Raw genomic sequence first — 14031 nt, 5'->3', positions numbered from 1 at the left:
AACAGTATGGGGGTATTATTCAGTCACTATGTGGTTATGGTGTGGTGGTATTCTTCAGTAACAGTATGGGGGTATTATTCAGTCACTATGTGGTTATGGTGTGGTAGTATTATTCAGTAACAGTATGGGGGTATTATTCAGTCACTATGTGGTTATGGTGTGGAGTTATTATTCAGTAACAGTATGGAGGTATTATTCAGTCACTATGTGGTTATGGTGTGGCGGTATTATTCAGTAACAGTATGGGGGTAATATTCAGTCACTATGTGGTTATGGTGTGGCGGTATTATTCAGTAACAGTATGGGGGTATTATTCAGTCACTATGTGGTTATGATGTGGTGGTATTATTCAGTAACAGTATGGGGGTATTATTCAGTCACTATGTGGTTATGGTGTGGCGGTATTATTCAGTAACAGTATGGGGGTATTATTCAGTCACTATGTGGTTATGGTGTGGTGGTATTCTTCAGTAACAGTATGGGGGTATTATTCAGTCACTATGTGGTTATGGTGTGGTGGTATTATTCAGTAACAGTATGGTGGTATTATTCAGTAACAATATGGGCGTATTATACAGTCACTATGTGGTTATGGTGTGGCGGTATTATTCAGTAACAGTATGGGGTATTATTCAGCCACTATGTGGTTATGATGTGGAGGTATTATTCAGTAACAGTATGGAGGTATTATTCAGTAACAGTATGGTGGTATTATTCAGTAACAGTATGGTGGTATTATTCAGTAATAGTATGGGGGTATTATTCAGTCACTATGTGGTTATGGTGTGGCGGTATTATTCAGTAACAGTATGGGGGTATTATTCAGTCACTATGTGGTTATGGTGTGGAGGTATTATTCAGTAACAGTATGGGGGTATTATTCAGTCACTATGTGGTTATGGTGTGGGGGTATTATTCAGTAACAGTATGGGGGTATTATTCAGTCACTATGTGGTTATGGTGTGGCAGTATTATTCAGTAACAGTACGGAGGTATTATTCAGTCACTATGTGGTTATGATGTGGCGGTATTATTCAGTAACACTATGGGGGTATTATTCAGTCACTATGTGGTTATGGTGTGGAGGTATTATTCAGTAACAGTATGGGAGTATTATTCAGTCACTATTTGGTTATGGTGTGGAGGTATTATTCAGTAACAGTATGGGGGTAATATTCAGTCACTATGTGGTTATGGTGTGGCGGTATTATTCAGTAACACTATGGGGGTATTATTCAGTAACAGTATGGGGGTATTATTCAGTCACTATGTGGTTATGGTGTGGTGGTATTATTCAGTCACTATGTGGTTATGGTGTGGCGGTATTATTCAGTAACAGTATGGGGGTATTATTCAGTAACAGTATGGGGGTATTATTCAGTAACAGTATGGGGGTATTATTCAGTAACAGTATGGCGGTATAATTCAGTAACAGTATGGGGGTATTATTCAGTCACTATGTGGTTATGGTGTGGTGGTATTATTCAGTAACAGTATGGGGGTATTATTCAGTCACTATGTGGTTATGGTGTGGTGGTATTATTCAGTAACAGTATGGGGGTATTATTCAGTCACTATGTGGTTATGGTGTGGCGGTATTATTCAGTAACAGTATGGGGGTATTATTCAGTCACTATGTGGTTATGGTGTGGCGGTATTATTCAGTATCAGTATGGGGTATTATTCAGTCACTATGTGGATATGGTGTGGTGGTATTATTCAGTAACAGTATGGGGTATTATTCAGTCACTATGTGGTTATGGTGTGGTGGTATTATTCAGTAACAGTATGGGGTATTATTCAGTCACTATGTGGTTATGGTGTGGTGGTATTATTCAGTAACAGTATGGTGGTATTATTCAGTCACTATGTGGTTATGGTGTCGTAGTATTATTCAGTAACAGTATGGGGTATTATTCAGTCACTATGTGGTTATGGTGTGGAGGTATTATTCAGTAACAGTATGGGGGTATTATTCAGTCACTATGAGGTTATGGTGTGGTGGTATTATTCAGTAACAGTATGGGGGTAATATTCAGTCACTATGTGGTTATGGTGTGGTGGTATTATTCAGTAACAGTATGGGGGTATTATTCAGTCACTATGTGGTTATGGTGTGGCGGTATTATTCAGTAACAGTATGGGGGTATTATTCAGTCACTATGTGGTTATGGTGTGGCGGTATTATTCAGTAACAGTATGAGGGTATTATTCAGTCACTATGTGGTTATGATGTGGCGGTATTATTCAGTAACAGTATGGGGGTATTATTCAGTCACTATGTGGATATGGTGTGGTGGTATTATTCAGTAACAGTATGGGGTATTATTCAGTCACTATGTGGTTATGGTGTGGTGGTATTATTCAGTAACAGTATGGGGTATTATTCAGTCACTATGTGGTTATGGTGTGGCGCTATTATTTGGCACTTGCATAGTGTTATTACATGGTAATTGTATGACGGTATTATTTAGGGACAGATTAAGGTACAGCAGACTATACCCTTCCCCCCTGACCACCAGCTTTGCTCAGCATGGTCTCTTGTACTGTACACAGCCCTGCCGGTCCTTGCACTGGGAATGTAATACTTGCTGACATCTACTACTACTCCCAACAAGTATTCTTTCTTAGCACTGGGACGTTCAGCGCAGGCTGTACAGTAAAGTAGACTTGAGCACAAATAAATAAATAAAAAAAGAGAGAACCTTGTGATAAGAGGGAGAAGTAATGGGGACAGAGGAGATAACAAGGGAGCAGGAAGGGATAGAGGGGAAAAGATGGAGAGAGGAGACATGGGAACTAATAGGAGGGGAGGGTTAGGAATATAGACTATGGGGGAGGGGTACTCACCGGTTCAGGATGGTCCAGTTACTGAGCTTCTGCTGCGTGGAGTTGGCTGGGACATAGTTGTGCATCTCCACCAATTTGGGGAAATAATATTTGACCACTTCTGCGGTCAACACTGTAAGGAAAGAGACGTCGTAGGATTCAGCCAATTATTCAATATAGAAAATATCTCCAAGAACCCCAAGAAGGAAGAAAAAGCGACCACAGCATGAAAAATAGTGGAGGGGACATAACTAGCGCAACAAGTCACCAGACATCCCATGCATGACCACCAGGTGGAGCTGTACAGCTGTATAATAACTGCACAATGTAGTTGTGTCCTTCCATACATTTACATTGAGGGTATAGTGTATATTCTGTGTATCACATATAGAGGGTATAGTGTATATTCTGTGTATCACATATAGAGGGTATAGTGTATATTCTGTGTATCACATATAGGGGTATAGTGTATATTCTGTGTATCACATATAGGGGTATAGTGTATATTCTGTGTATCACATATAGAGGGTATAGTGTATATTCTGTGTATCACATATAGGGGTATAGTGTATATTCTGTGTATCACATATAGGGGGTATAGTGTATATTCTGTGTATCACATATAGGGGGTATAGTGTATATTCTGTGTATCACATATAGGGGGTATAGTTTATATTCTGTGTATCACATATAGAGGTATAGTATATATTCTGTGTATCACATATAGACACGTGGCAGGATCCGTTCTTACCATCTCCTGACAATATATCTGACAGCAACTCTCAGGCTGGGTTTACACGACCTATTTTCAGACGTAAACGAGGCGTATTATGCCTCGTTTTACGTCTGAAAATATGGCTACAATACGTTGGCAAACATCTGCCCATTCATTTGAATGGGTTTGCCGACGTACTGTGCAGACGACCTGTCATTTACGCGTCGTCGTTTGACTGCCTCGGCAAAGAAGTGCGGGACACTTATATACATTATATGCGGGACACTTATATACATTATATGCAGGACACTTATATACATTATATGCGGGATACTTATATACATTATATGCGGGACACTTATATACATTATATGCAGGACACTTATATACATTATATGCGGGACACTTATATACATTATATGCAGGACACTTATATACATTATATGCGGGACACTTATATACATTATATGCGGGACACTTATATACATTATATGCGGGACACTTCTATACATTATATGCGGGACACTTATATACATTATATGCAGGACACTTATATACATTATATGCAGGACACTTATATACATTATATGCAGGACACTTATATACAGTATATGCGGGACACTTATATACATTATATGCGGGACACTTATATACATTATATGCAGGACACTTATATACATTATATGCGGGATACTTATATACATTATATGCGGGACACTTATATACATTATATGCTGGACACTTCTATACATTATATGCGGGATACTTATATACATTATATGCGGGACACTTATATACATTATATGCAGGACACTTATATACATTATATGCGGGATACTTATATACATTATATGCGGGACACTTATATACATTATATGCAGGACACTTATATACATTATATGCGGGACACTTATATACATTATATGCGGGACACTTCTATACATTATATGCTGGACACTTCTATACATTATATGCGGGACACTTATATACATTATATGCGGGACACTTATATACATTATATGCAGGACACTTATATACATTATATGCGGGACACTTATATACATTATATGCGGGACACTTCTATAAATTGTATGCAGGACACTTATATACATTATATGTAGGACACTTCTTTGCCACGTAATTTGAGCCGTTCTTCATTGAACTCAATGAAGAGCAGCTCAAGATATACGAGCGTCATAGACGCCTCGTATATTACGAGGAGGAGCATTTAGGGTATGTTCACACGAGGGCGTCCGTAACGGATGTTTTCAGCCGTACCGGCATGTGCAGGCGCTTGAACGCCGCGTCCATTACGGGCGTAATTAGCGCTGCTATTCATTGGAGTCAATGAATAACGGCTCCAATTACGGCCAAAGAAGTGACAGGTCACTTCTTTGACGCGGGCGTCTATTTACGCGCCGTCATTTGACAGCGGAGCGTAAATATACGCCTCGTGTGAACAGACAAACGTCTGCCCATTGATTTCAATGGGCAGATGTTTGTCAGCGCTATTGAGGCGCTATTTTCGGACGTAATTCGGAGCAAAAACGTCCGAATTACGTCCGTAATTAGTGCGTGTGAACATACCCTTATGGCTGAAACGACGCAGCTGTTTTCTTCTGAAAACAGGCTGTCATTTCAGCCGTAAATGACAACTAGCGTGTGAACATACCCTCAAAGGTAACATCCTGACCTCTTCCTGCTCACACAGCTGCTGTGATCGTTACATTGTTCCGGAGCAGGTGAGATCTATCAGCCTGGAGTCCAGTACAGAGACTTGTCCACCTGATGTTTTCAGGATTGTCTATCCTGGATACAAATGTAAAAAAACCTCAGCTGTGAGAAATATAAACTCAGGACGACCGCTGTAAGTAACAAGAATGTGCTCATTAACCCCTTCCTGGCTTGTGACGTAAATGTAAAGTGGTAAAAGCCAAGACTTAACTTATAGAAAATAGATATACGGCGCAGGGATCACCCGTGGGAGCAAAATCAGAGAAGTCTACGAATGGTGTCAGAAAACACCGAGTATATAGGACAGGAGAAGTGGTACTGTGCAGTGTCTATATATACAGAATAATACAGATACTGAGAATTACACCCAGTATACAGGACAGGAAAAGTGGTACTGTGCAGTGTCATATATACAGAATAATACAGATACTGAGAATTACACCCAGTATACAGGACAGGAGAAGTGGTACTGTGCAGTGTATATATATATACAGAATAATACAGATACTGAGAATTACACCCAGTATACAGGACAGGAGAAGTGGTACTGTGCAGTGTCCATATATACAGAATAATACAGATACTGAGAATTACACCCAGTATACAGGACAGGAGAAGTGGTACTGTGCAGTGTATATATATATACAGAATAATACAGATACTGAGAATTACACCCAGTATACAGGACAGGAGAAGTGGTACTGTGCAGTGTCCATATATACAGAATAATACAGATACTGAGAATTACACCCAGTATACAGGAGAGGAGAAGTGGTACTGTGCAGTGTAGATATATACAGAATAATACAGATACTGAGAATTACACCCAGTATACAGGACAGGAGAAGTGGTACTGTGCAGTGTATATATATACAGAATAATAAACATACTGAGAATTACACCCAGTATACAGGACAGGAGAAGTGGTACTGTGCAGTGTATATATACACAGAATAATACAGATACTGAGAATTACACCCAGTATACAGGACAGGAGAAGTGGTACTGTGCAGTGTATATATACAGAATAATACAGATACTGAGAATTACACCCAGTATACAGGACAGGAGAAGTGGTACTGTGCAGTGTCCATATATACAGAATAATACAGATACTGAGAATTACACCCAGTATACAGGACAGGAGAAGTGGTACTGTGCAGTGTATATATATATACAGAATAATACAGATACTGAGAATTACACCCAGTATACAGGACAGGAGAAGTGGTACTGTGCAGTGTCCATATATACAGAATAATACAGATACTGAGAATTACACCCAGTATACAGGAGAGGAGAAGTGGTACTGTGCAGTGTAGATATATACAGAATAATACAGATACTGAGAATTACACCCAGTATACAGGACAGGAGAAGTGGTACTGTGCAGTGTATATATATACAGAATAATAAACATACTGAGAATTACACCCAGTATACAGGACAGGAGAAGTGGTACTGTGCAGAGTCCATATATACAGAATAATACAGATACTGAGAATTACACCCAGTATACAGGACAGGAGGAGTGGTACTGTGCAGTGTATATATACAGAATAATACAGATACTGAGAATTACACCCAGCATACAGGACAGGAGAAGTGGTACTGTGCAGTGTCCTTATATACAGAATAATACAGATACTGAGAATTACACCCAGTATACAGGACAGGAGAAGTGGTACTGTGCAGTGTCCATATATACACAGAATAATACAGATACTGAGAATTACACCCAGTATACAGGACAGGAGGAGTGGTACTGTGCAGTGTCATATATACAGAATAATACAGATACTGAGAATTACACCCAGTATACAGGACAGGAGAAGTGATACTGTGCAGTGTCCATATATACAGAATAATACAGATACTGAGAATTACACCCAGTATACAGGACAGGAGAAGTGGTACTGTGCAGTGTATATATATATACAGAATAATACAGATACTGAGAATTACACCCAGTATACAGGACAGGAGAAGTGGTACTGTGCAGTGTCATATATACAGAATAATACAGATACTGAGAATTACACCCAGTATACAGGACAGGAGAAGTGTTACTGTGCAGTGTTCATATATACAGAATAATACAGATACTGAGAATTACACCCAGTATACAGGACAGGAGAAGTGATACTGTGCAGTGTCCATATATACAGAATAATACAGATACTGAGAATTACACCCAGTATACAGGACAGGAGGAGCGGGTGTGTGCTGTCTGTGTGTTGGAGGAAGCTCTTTCCGGGTGTCGGCTCTTTCCTCTCCAGGGAGAGAGTTTGCTGCTTGGGATGAGAGGAAGTTCTTCCCAGCCAAGTGCTTCTCAGCCTCCTGTTACCCGGTCTAGGCCGGCGGGTAGCGGGAGCGTTCAGCAACCGGCCGAAGTTGTGGGGGTGAGAAGATCTAGTCGGGGTCACAGCGATGTGGCCCCGATCCTGCCCCCGCCTGAAACCAGGACAGAAAGCCAGGAAAGCCGCAAGGTTCCTGGTGTATCAGCCAGCAGGATCGCTCCTGGAGATGTGCAGCAGAGCATGCATGATGGTGTGGAGGCAGATTGGGGTGAACTATGTGCCACGGAATCAACAACCACCTTTAGCTCCCGTGTTGTGGAGTGCCTCCGTGGGTATGAGGACGCCGGGAAGGCCATTCGGAAGCTCCAGGAGGAGCTGAAAGCAGCCCGGGTTCGGTCGCACGCCACTTCTGGAGCAAAGAGGTTGGTAGTAATGGCGACTATCAGGGATCTCAAATCTGAGGTGGATGCCCTGAAAGAAAAGCGGGGGTTTATTTTGGAGAATAGTGGACCTTTCAAGGAGAAACTCCTTAATGATGATCGGTTCCGGGCAATGAAGGGTGTCTGTGACCCTGGAAAGCAGACAGATGATGAGGGTGAGGAGGAGGAAATGTGTCCGGGTGCGTCTGGTCAGTGGAGTACGTGCAGCGAGCTGCCTGCAGAGCAAGTGGCTTTACCCATGGACTCCAGCTCAGCCGGTGAGGGGGACACCTGTGACCAGGACATCAGCAGCAGCAATTCAGGTGGGAGGCTGATGGCGGAAATACGGCAGCTCCAGTCTCCGGTGAGCCTGCAGCATTTTTCTTTTGGCGCGGACTTGGGTCCAGAGGAGAAAGTTAATGCCAAGCGCGCAGCAAAGCGCAAAGCCCGGCGGCGACTAAAATCCAGAAAGGCTGGAAAAATCGTGGAGGAGGTCAGTTTTAAGTTTGTTCCCCACCCAGTGCTACCCCAGCTGGCCGCAGGGTCAGCTCGCTGCACAAGCCCCGTGATCCAGCCTAGCCCGGGCCCTGAAGTGGGTCCGGTGCAGGAAAGCGGGGAGATTAATGATGGCGTGATAATGGAGGCTAATGTCCCTGCTTGTCGTAGTAGTGGTGGCGTTTTTGGTGGCGTTTTTAAGGCGTCAATAGCGCCAGATAATGTTGGTGGCCCAGCGTTGGGTGCAGAACAAAGCTCTGGTGCTCAGGTTTCCTCCTCAGCAATGGGGGGCGGCTCGACACCAGAGCTGGCAGCGAATATTCCAGTGTCCCTGGAACCCGTTGGTGCTACTGAGCGGCGGCAGCATGAAGGGGCTGCTGGGACTGACGGCACGGTTGAATGTCCTCCCAAGCTTGCGGTCATTGGGTCCGGTGGCGCAGTCACTAGTATTCCTTTGGTGGCTGCGTCACATGAATCCCCAGCCCGGGAGCCAGCTTTGCCAGGGGTGAGGGCGAGTCTGGGCATTGCTGGCTCTAAGAAGGAAGGATTGTCTCAAGTAAAGAAATGTCACACCAATGAGGTTGAGGGGAAACCTGATGACACCGAGGCGATAACATCCGGCCCAGAAACACTTTTTACTGCTGGTCCAGAGGGTGAGGGTATGAATGGTGCCGGTACAAGTGCTGCTAATAATGGTGGGGGTATGAATGGTGCCGGTACAAGTGCTATTAATAATGGTGAGGGTATGAATGGTGCCGGTACAAGTGCTGCTAATAATGGTGGGGGTATGAATGGTGCCGGTACAAGTGCTATTAATAATGGTGAGGGTATGAATGGTGCCGGTACAAGTGCTGTTAATAATGGTGAGGGTATGAATGGTGCAGGTACGAGTGCTGTTAATAATGGTGAGGGTATGAATGGTGCTGGTTCGAGTGATATTGATAATGGTCCCTCTCCTGTGTCTGGGGCCGGGGTGAGTGGTGGGAATGTTACTGCCAGGGGTATGAGGTCTAGTGAGGCCGGTCCATCTGCCCCCCCAGGGGTGACTACTCGCAGTTATGCCAGTGTCACTGCTGGGGCCTCCTCCTCATCTTCAGGCTCTGGGGACGGTATTTTACAGCGGCGCCTCCTGGAGGCCCTTAAAAAGGGTGAGAGAACAATAATGGTAGAGGGCCGAGCGGTTGATCTGTCCTTCTGGATAGACAGGCATGGCCTGACTGCTTTCCGAGAAGAAAGGGAAGGGGAAACTGTGTGGACCCTTCCGACAGCCGGGCCTGGGGGGGCTCGTAGGAATGTTGTTAGTCTTCGCTGGAGAGGCAATGATACGTGCCCACCTAGGGCAAAAATAGTTGAGCTTCTCTTGAAGATGAATTTCAGGGCGATCGACATCTTTGCCCTGATACATCCCTATGGCACCCCGGTATTTGACATCAGCTTTGGAGCTCTTTTGGTCAAATTATGAGCTGGTGAAGAATGAGCCCGGCTGGCGAGACTTCGCTGTACAAGCGTTGTCTCGTCAGAGCGAAATCAAGAAGGTGACCGTCCTAACTTGCAATGAGTGTCTTTCTTGTATGGACATTATGACCTGGCTCAGCAGGTACGGGGAGGTAACGGAGGTCCCCAAAAAAAACAGAGATGAATTTGGCATCTGGTCAGGGGCCTGGACCTTTATGGTTAAATTAAAGCGTTCAGGAAGTACTGTCACCCACATCCCTTCCTCAGCCTTTTTAGGAAGGGACCGAATCCTGGCCTTTTACCAGGGGCAGCCGAAGCTCTGCCACAGGTGTGGTGACCCCACGCACTTCAGTGCCCACTGCAGAGTGCAGAAGTGTGCGTTGTGCGGGGGGATAGGTCATCTTGCCGCATCCTGTGGGGATATTCGGTGTCACCTGTGTGGGGATCTAGGTCACCCATTCAGTCGCTGCCCTCGTTCCTTTGCCAACGCCATGGCGGGCCCAGCGGGAGAAAGCCGAGAGGTTGCTCCTGCCGTGGTTGGCACTGGTGGAGGTGAAGGGGCTGAGGGGCCAGGGAAGAAAGGCAAGTCACCCTCCAAGTTAAGGCGATTGGAGAACCGTCGAAGGAGTAGGGAGCTCGGGGAGCCCCAGGCAACTGGGGTAACCCTTGGCCCTGCTCCGGGGGCGAGTGTCATTGCTACTGAGGCCCTGGGGGAACAGGACTTGAATGAAGAGGTCAGGAGGTTGGAGAGGGAGGAGGAAGCCGCTTCTTCATGTTCCTCGCTATATGAAAGTATGGATGAGGACAGTAGACGGTGGCTAGATGAAAAGCGCAAGCAGGGTGCTAAAAAGAAAAAAAAGGGAGATAAGAAATCTTCTCCCACCCCGGTCCAGGTGCCTAAGGAAAGCCCAACCGACTCACCTCTTGTTGTTCTCTCAAACCGCTTTCAAACCCTCAAGGACATCTCCTCTTCAGATGAGGAGTGTGGGGGTGAGGATGTGGGGAAGGTGACGAGGGGGTCTGTGGGGGCGTCCAGCTTCTTGCCTCAGGGCATGCGGAACCCTCAGGGAGAAGCGCTGTCCCGGAGCCTGGAGGTGAGGTTGATAGTGGTGCTGGTGAGGAGCTGGAGGAAGGGAGGGATATGGACACATCAGCATCCCTCAAAAGGGCCCTCGGCTCTTCATCAGACAGTGATAAAAACCAGGGGAAGGGCAAGGGGAAGGGGAAAAAGGTCATCTAATTCAATAACCCAGGATGGCGGCACCCACCCCGTTGACGCTGGCATCTATTAATGTTGCCAGCATTAAATCTGACAAGGCTAGATTTGCGGCCTTTGATTTTCTCGGCCGAATTGAGGCCGACATTTTATTTTTGCAAGAGACCAGGCTGACAGACTTGGCAGCCATACATAAAGCGAAAAAGGAGTGGAGGCGTGGACCATCTTATTGGTCTTTTGCGGCCGAGCCGGGTAGCGGGGTGGCGGTTCTTTTCACCGCATCGGTAGAATGCAGACGGGTTATTGAATTAGAAATGGGGAGGTGCCTGATCTTGGATGTCCTCATGAAGGGACAGGAGCTCAGGCTCATTAACATCTATGGTCCCCAAACCAGCTGGGACCGGAAAAGTCTCATTATGAGGATCAAGCCCTATCTTTTTACGAGTCGGCAGGTGGTCTTTGGAGGGGACTTCAATGCTGCCACGAGGGTCCCAAGATAGGGGAGGTTCCAGAGACAGGCTGACTTATGACTGTGTGGCCCTAAATAGGATAGCTAGTGAGGCTCGCCTGGTGGATGTCCACATCCGGCACACCCCCAGGCCACGCGGGATTCACCTTTTATCGAGGTAGTTGTAGGTCTAGAAATAGATAGGTTTTATTTAAAGGAGGATGCCATCTCTTCGGCAGTGTCCGTCGTTGAGGTGGAGTCTCCGACCACTGTTTAATTTTATTTTCTCTGAATGGTGCAGAGACCCCCCGGAAGGGCAGAGGCTTTTGGAGGCTCAAATCGTCTCTCTTGGAAGAAGCGGAGATAAGACGGTCCTTTGAGGATTTCTTTCAGAGCCAGGTACCATTACTGGATCTTTGTAGCAGTAAGTCGGAGTGGTGGGAGATGTTCAAAAAAGGGTGGCGAGTTTCTTCCGCCAGCTCTGCGAGCCTCAGGAGCCTGGGACAGGTATCGCCTGTATCAGGAACTGAGGAGGAAACTCGAGCATCTTGTCTCGACTGGAGGTGACCGCGAGAGGACATCTCCAGAGTGAAATCTTTGCTTAAGAGTTGCCAGTATGATAGACACGCATCTTTAGTTTTTTGAGAGGGATTTTGGGAAGTACCGCTCGCCCGACCCCTACAAGAACTGCAAGATGTCAGTAAATAGTAAAGTGGTTCAGGACTGATGGCAGTACAGGATCCCTGAAAAGGTCCAGATCAGGGATCTTGGAGGTCGTCAGATCCTTTTTACTCGCACCTCATTGGGAAAGAATGGATCTTGCTCGGGATGCGATGTCGGCTTCCTGGCTGAAACTGTCCCAAACCAGGAGTAGACCCCTCTCTTGGTGTCTTGGCAGAGGCGATCAGGGAAGAGAAGTGAGACGGCGATTGAAGGGCTTGCCCTCAAGAAGTCGCCGGGTCCAGATGGCTTAACGTCTGAATTTTACAAGACCTTTAAGGACATTTTAGTTCCCCTGTTGACTGAGTGTTGAATGAGTGTCTTTCCTCGGGCACTTTGCAGAAGTCAATGAGGAGGTCGGCCCTGATCATCCTGTCAAAGGGTAAAGACCCATCGCACATTGAGAATTGGCGTCCCATAGCGCTACTCATGTGGACAGAAAGGTTCTGGCAAAGGTGCTGTTAATCGGCTGGTGAAATTTGCACCCCGCTCCTTTCGGGGCTCAGCATTGCTCTGTTCCAGGCCGCAGCGCGTTTAGCGCTGTACTCGGTGTCCGAGAGGCAGTGGAGCAGAGTAGGGCGGGTCGTTGGAAGGGTACTTGCTGTCCTTGGATCAGGCAAAAGCGTTTGATCGGGTTGATCACGAGTATCTCTGGTCGGTCCTTCTGAGGTATGGTCTGCCGGGGGGTTTGTTGATTGGCTTAAGATCTTGTATGCAGGGCAGAGAGTTTTCCGCTTGTGAACGGTTGGATTGGCCGCTCTTTTGAGGTTGGGTCTGGGGTTCGCCAGGGTTGCCCGCTGAGCCCGCTTTTATACGTGTTCGCGATTGACCCCTTCCTTAGGAGGGTAGATCGTGGACCGTTGGTGGGAGTCAGCATGGACTTGGCAGCCTCGGAAGCCACTCTGAGAGTGGTGGCGTATGCGGATGATTGTCACCGTCTTGTGTCTCGAGAGGGAGGCAGAGTGGGTGATGTCTGAAGTTGACCGCTACTCGGAGGCATCCGGGTCCATGATCAACCAGGATAAGTGTAAGAGTCTCTCGCTGGGAGGGGGAGATCCTACCTTTGATCTCTCGGACACTCTTCCAGGGCCTCAGGAGTTTGTAAAAATTCTCGGCATCGAATTTGGCCAGGGGGATTACCCCAAACAAAATTGGGACAGCAGGCTAAAGATCGCCGCTCAGAAGGTCGACCAGTGGAAGGGTTGGTCTTTGACCCTCAGGGAAAGGTCATCTTGATCAAACTTACCTGCTCCCTTTGTTAATCTATTTGGGCAGTGTCTGCATCTTGCCAGAACCTCTCTGGACTCGGGTCTACAGCTTGTTCTTCCAGATGTTATGGGGGAATAAGCTGAACCTAGTCAAGAGGGAGGTGACATACCGTACGAGGAGACTAGGGGGTGGTATGGTCAACCCTGTGGTATTCCTGGTTAATACCTTTGTAAAGATCAACATGTCAAACCTCTGGCAAGAGAGGGCTCCTCCGTGGGTAGTCTCCTGCAGGGGGTGGTTTCGGCCTTTCTTCCAGGAATGGGAGACAGGAGGGCAAGTGAAGGACCTTCGCACGCCGCATGGGCATCTTCCGGCTTACGCTACCGTGGTTCTGAAAACAATTCGCCGGTGGGGTCTGGGGATGTGGGAGATCAGGACTCTGTCAAGGAGGCTCCTTGACAACAGGGTTCTGTTGACCCATTTCCAGAAGC

The 14031-nt window shown here is 46.2% G+C and overlaps 1 protein-coding gene across 1 annotated transcript in view; it reads right to left on the bottom strand.

Annotated features, from left to right (window-relative positions):
• Window positions 1–2958, bottom strand: part of SPEF1 (sperm flagellar 1) — a 41093-nt gene extending 38135 nt beyond the window's left edge. Inside the window, exon 1 of the mRNA XM_075848604.1 lies at window positions 2851–2958. Coding sequence (XP_075704719.1) covers window positions 2851–2915 — 65 coding nt within the window. The 5' untranslated portion in view covers window positions 2916–2958. The remainder of the gene's footprint in view (window positions 1–2850) is intronic.
• Window positions 2959–14031: the final 11073 nt, after the last annotated feature.

This window comes from Rhinoderma darwinii, chromosome 1 (genome assembly GCF_050947455.1).
Source record: "Rhinoderma darwinii isolate aRhiDar2 chromosome 1, aRhiDar2.hap1, whole genome shotgun sequence".
Lineage (NCBI taxonomy): Eukaryota > Metazoa > Chordata > Amphibia > Anura > Rhinodermatidae > Rhinoderma > Rhinoderma darwinii.
Note: the sequence above shows the minus strand (reverse complement) of the source record. Positions and strands in the feature narration are given on the sequence as shown.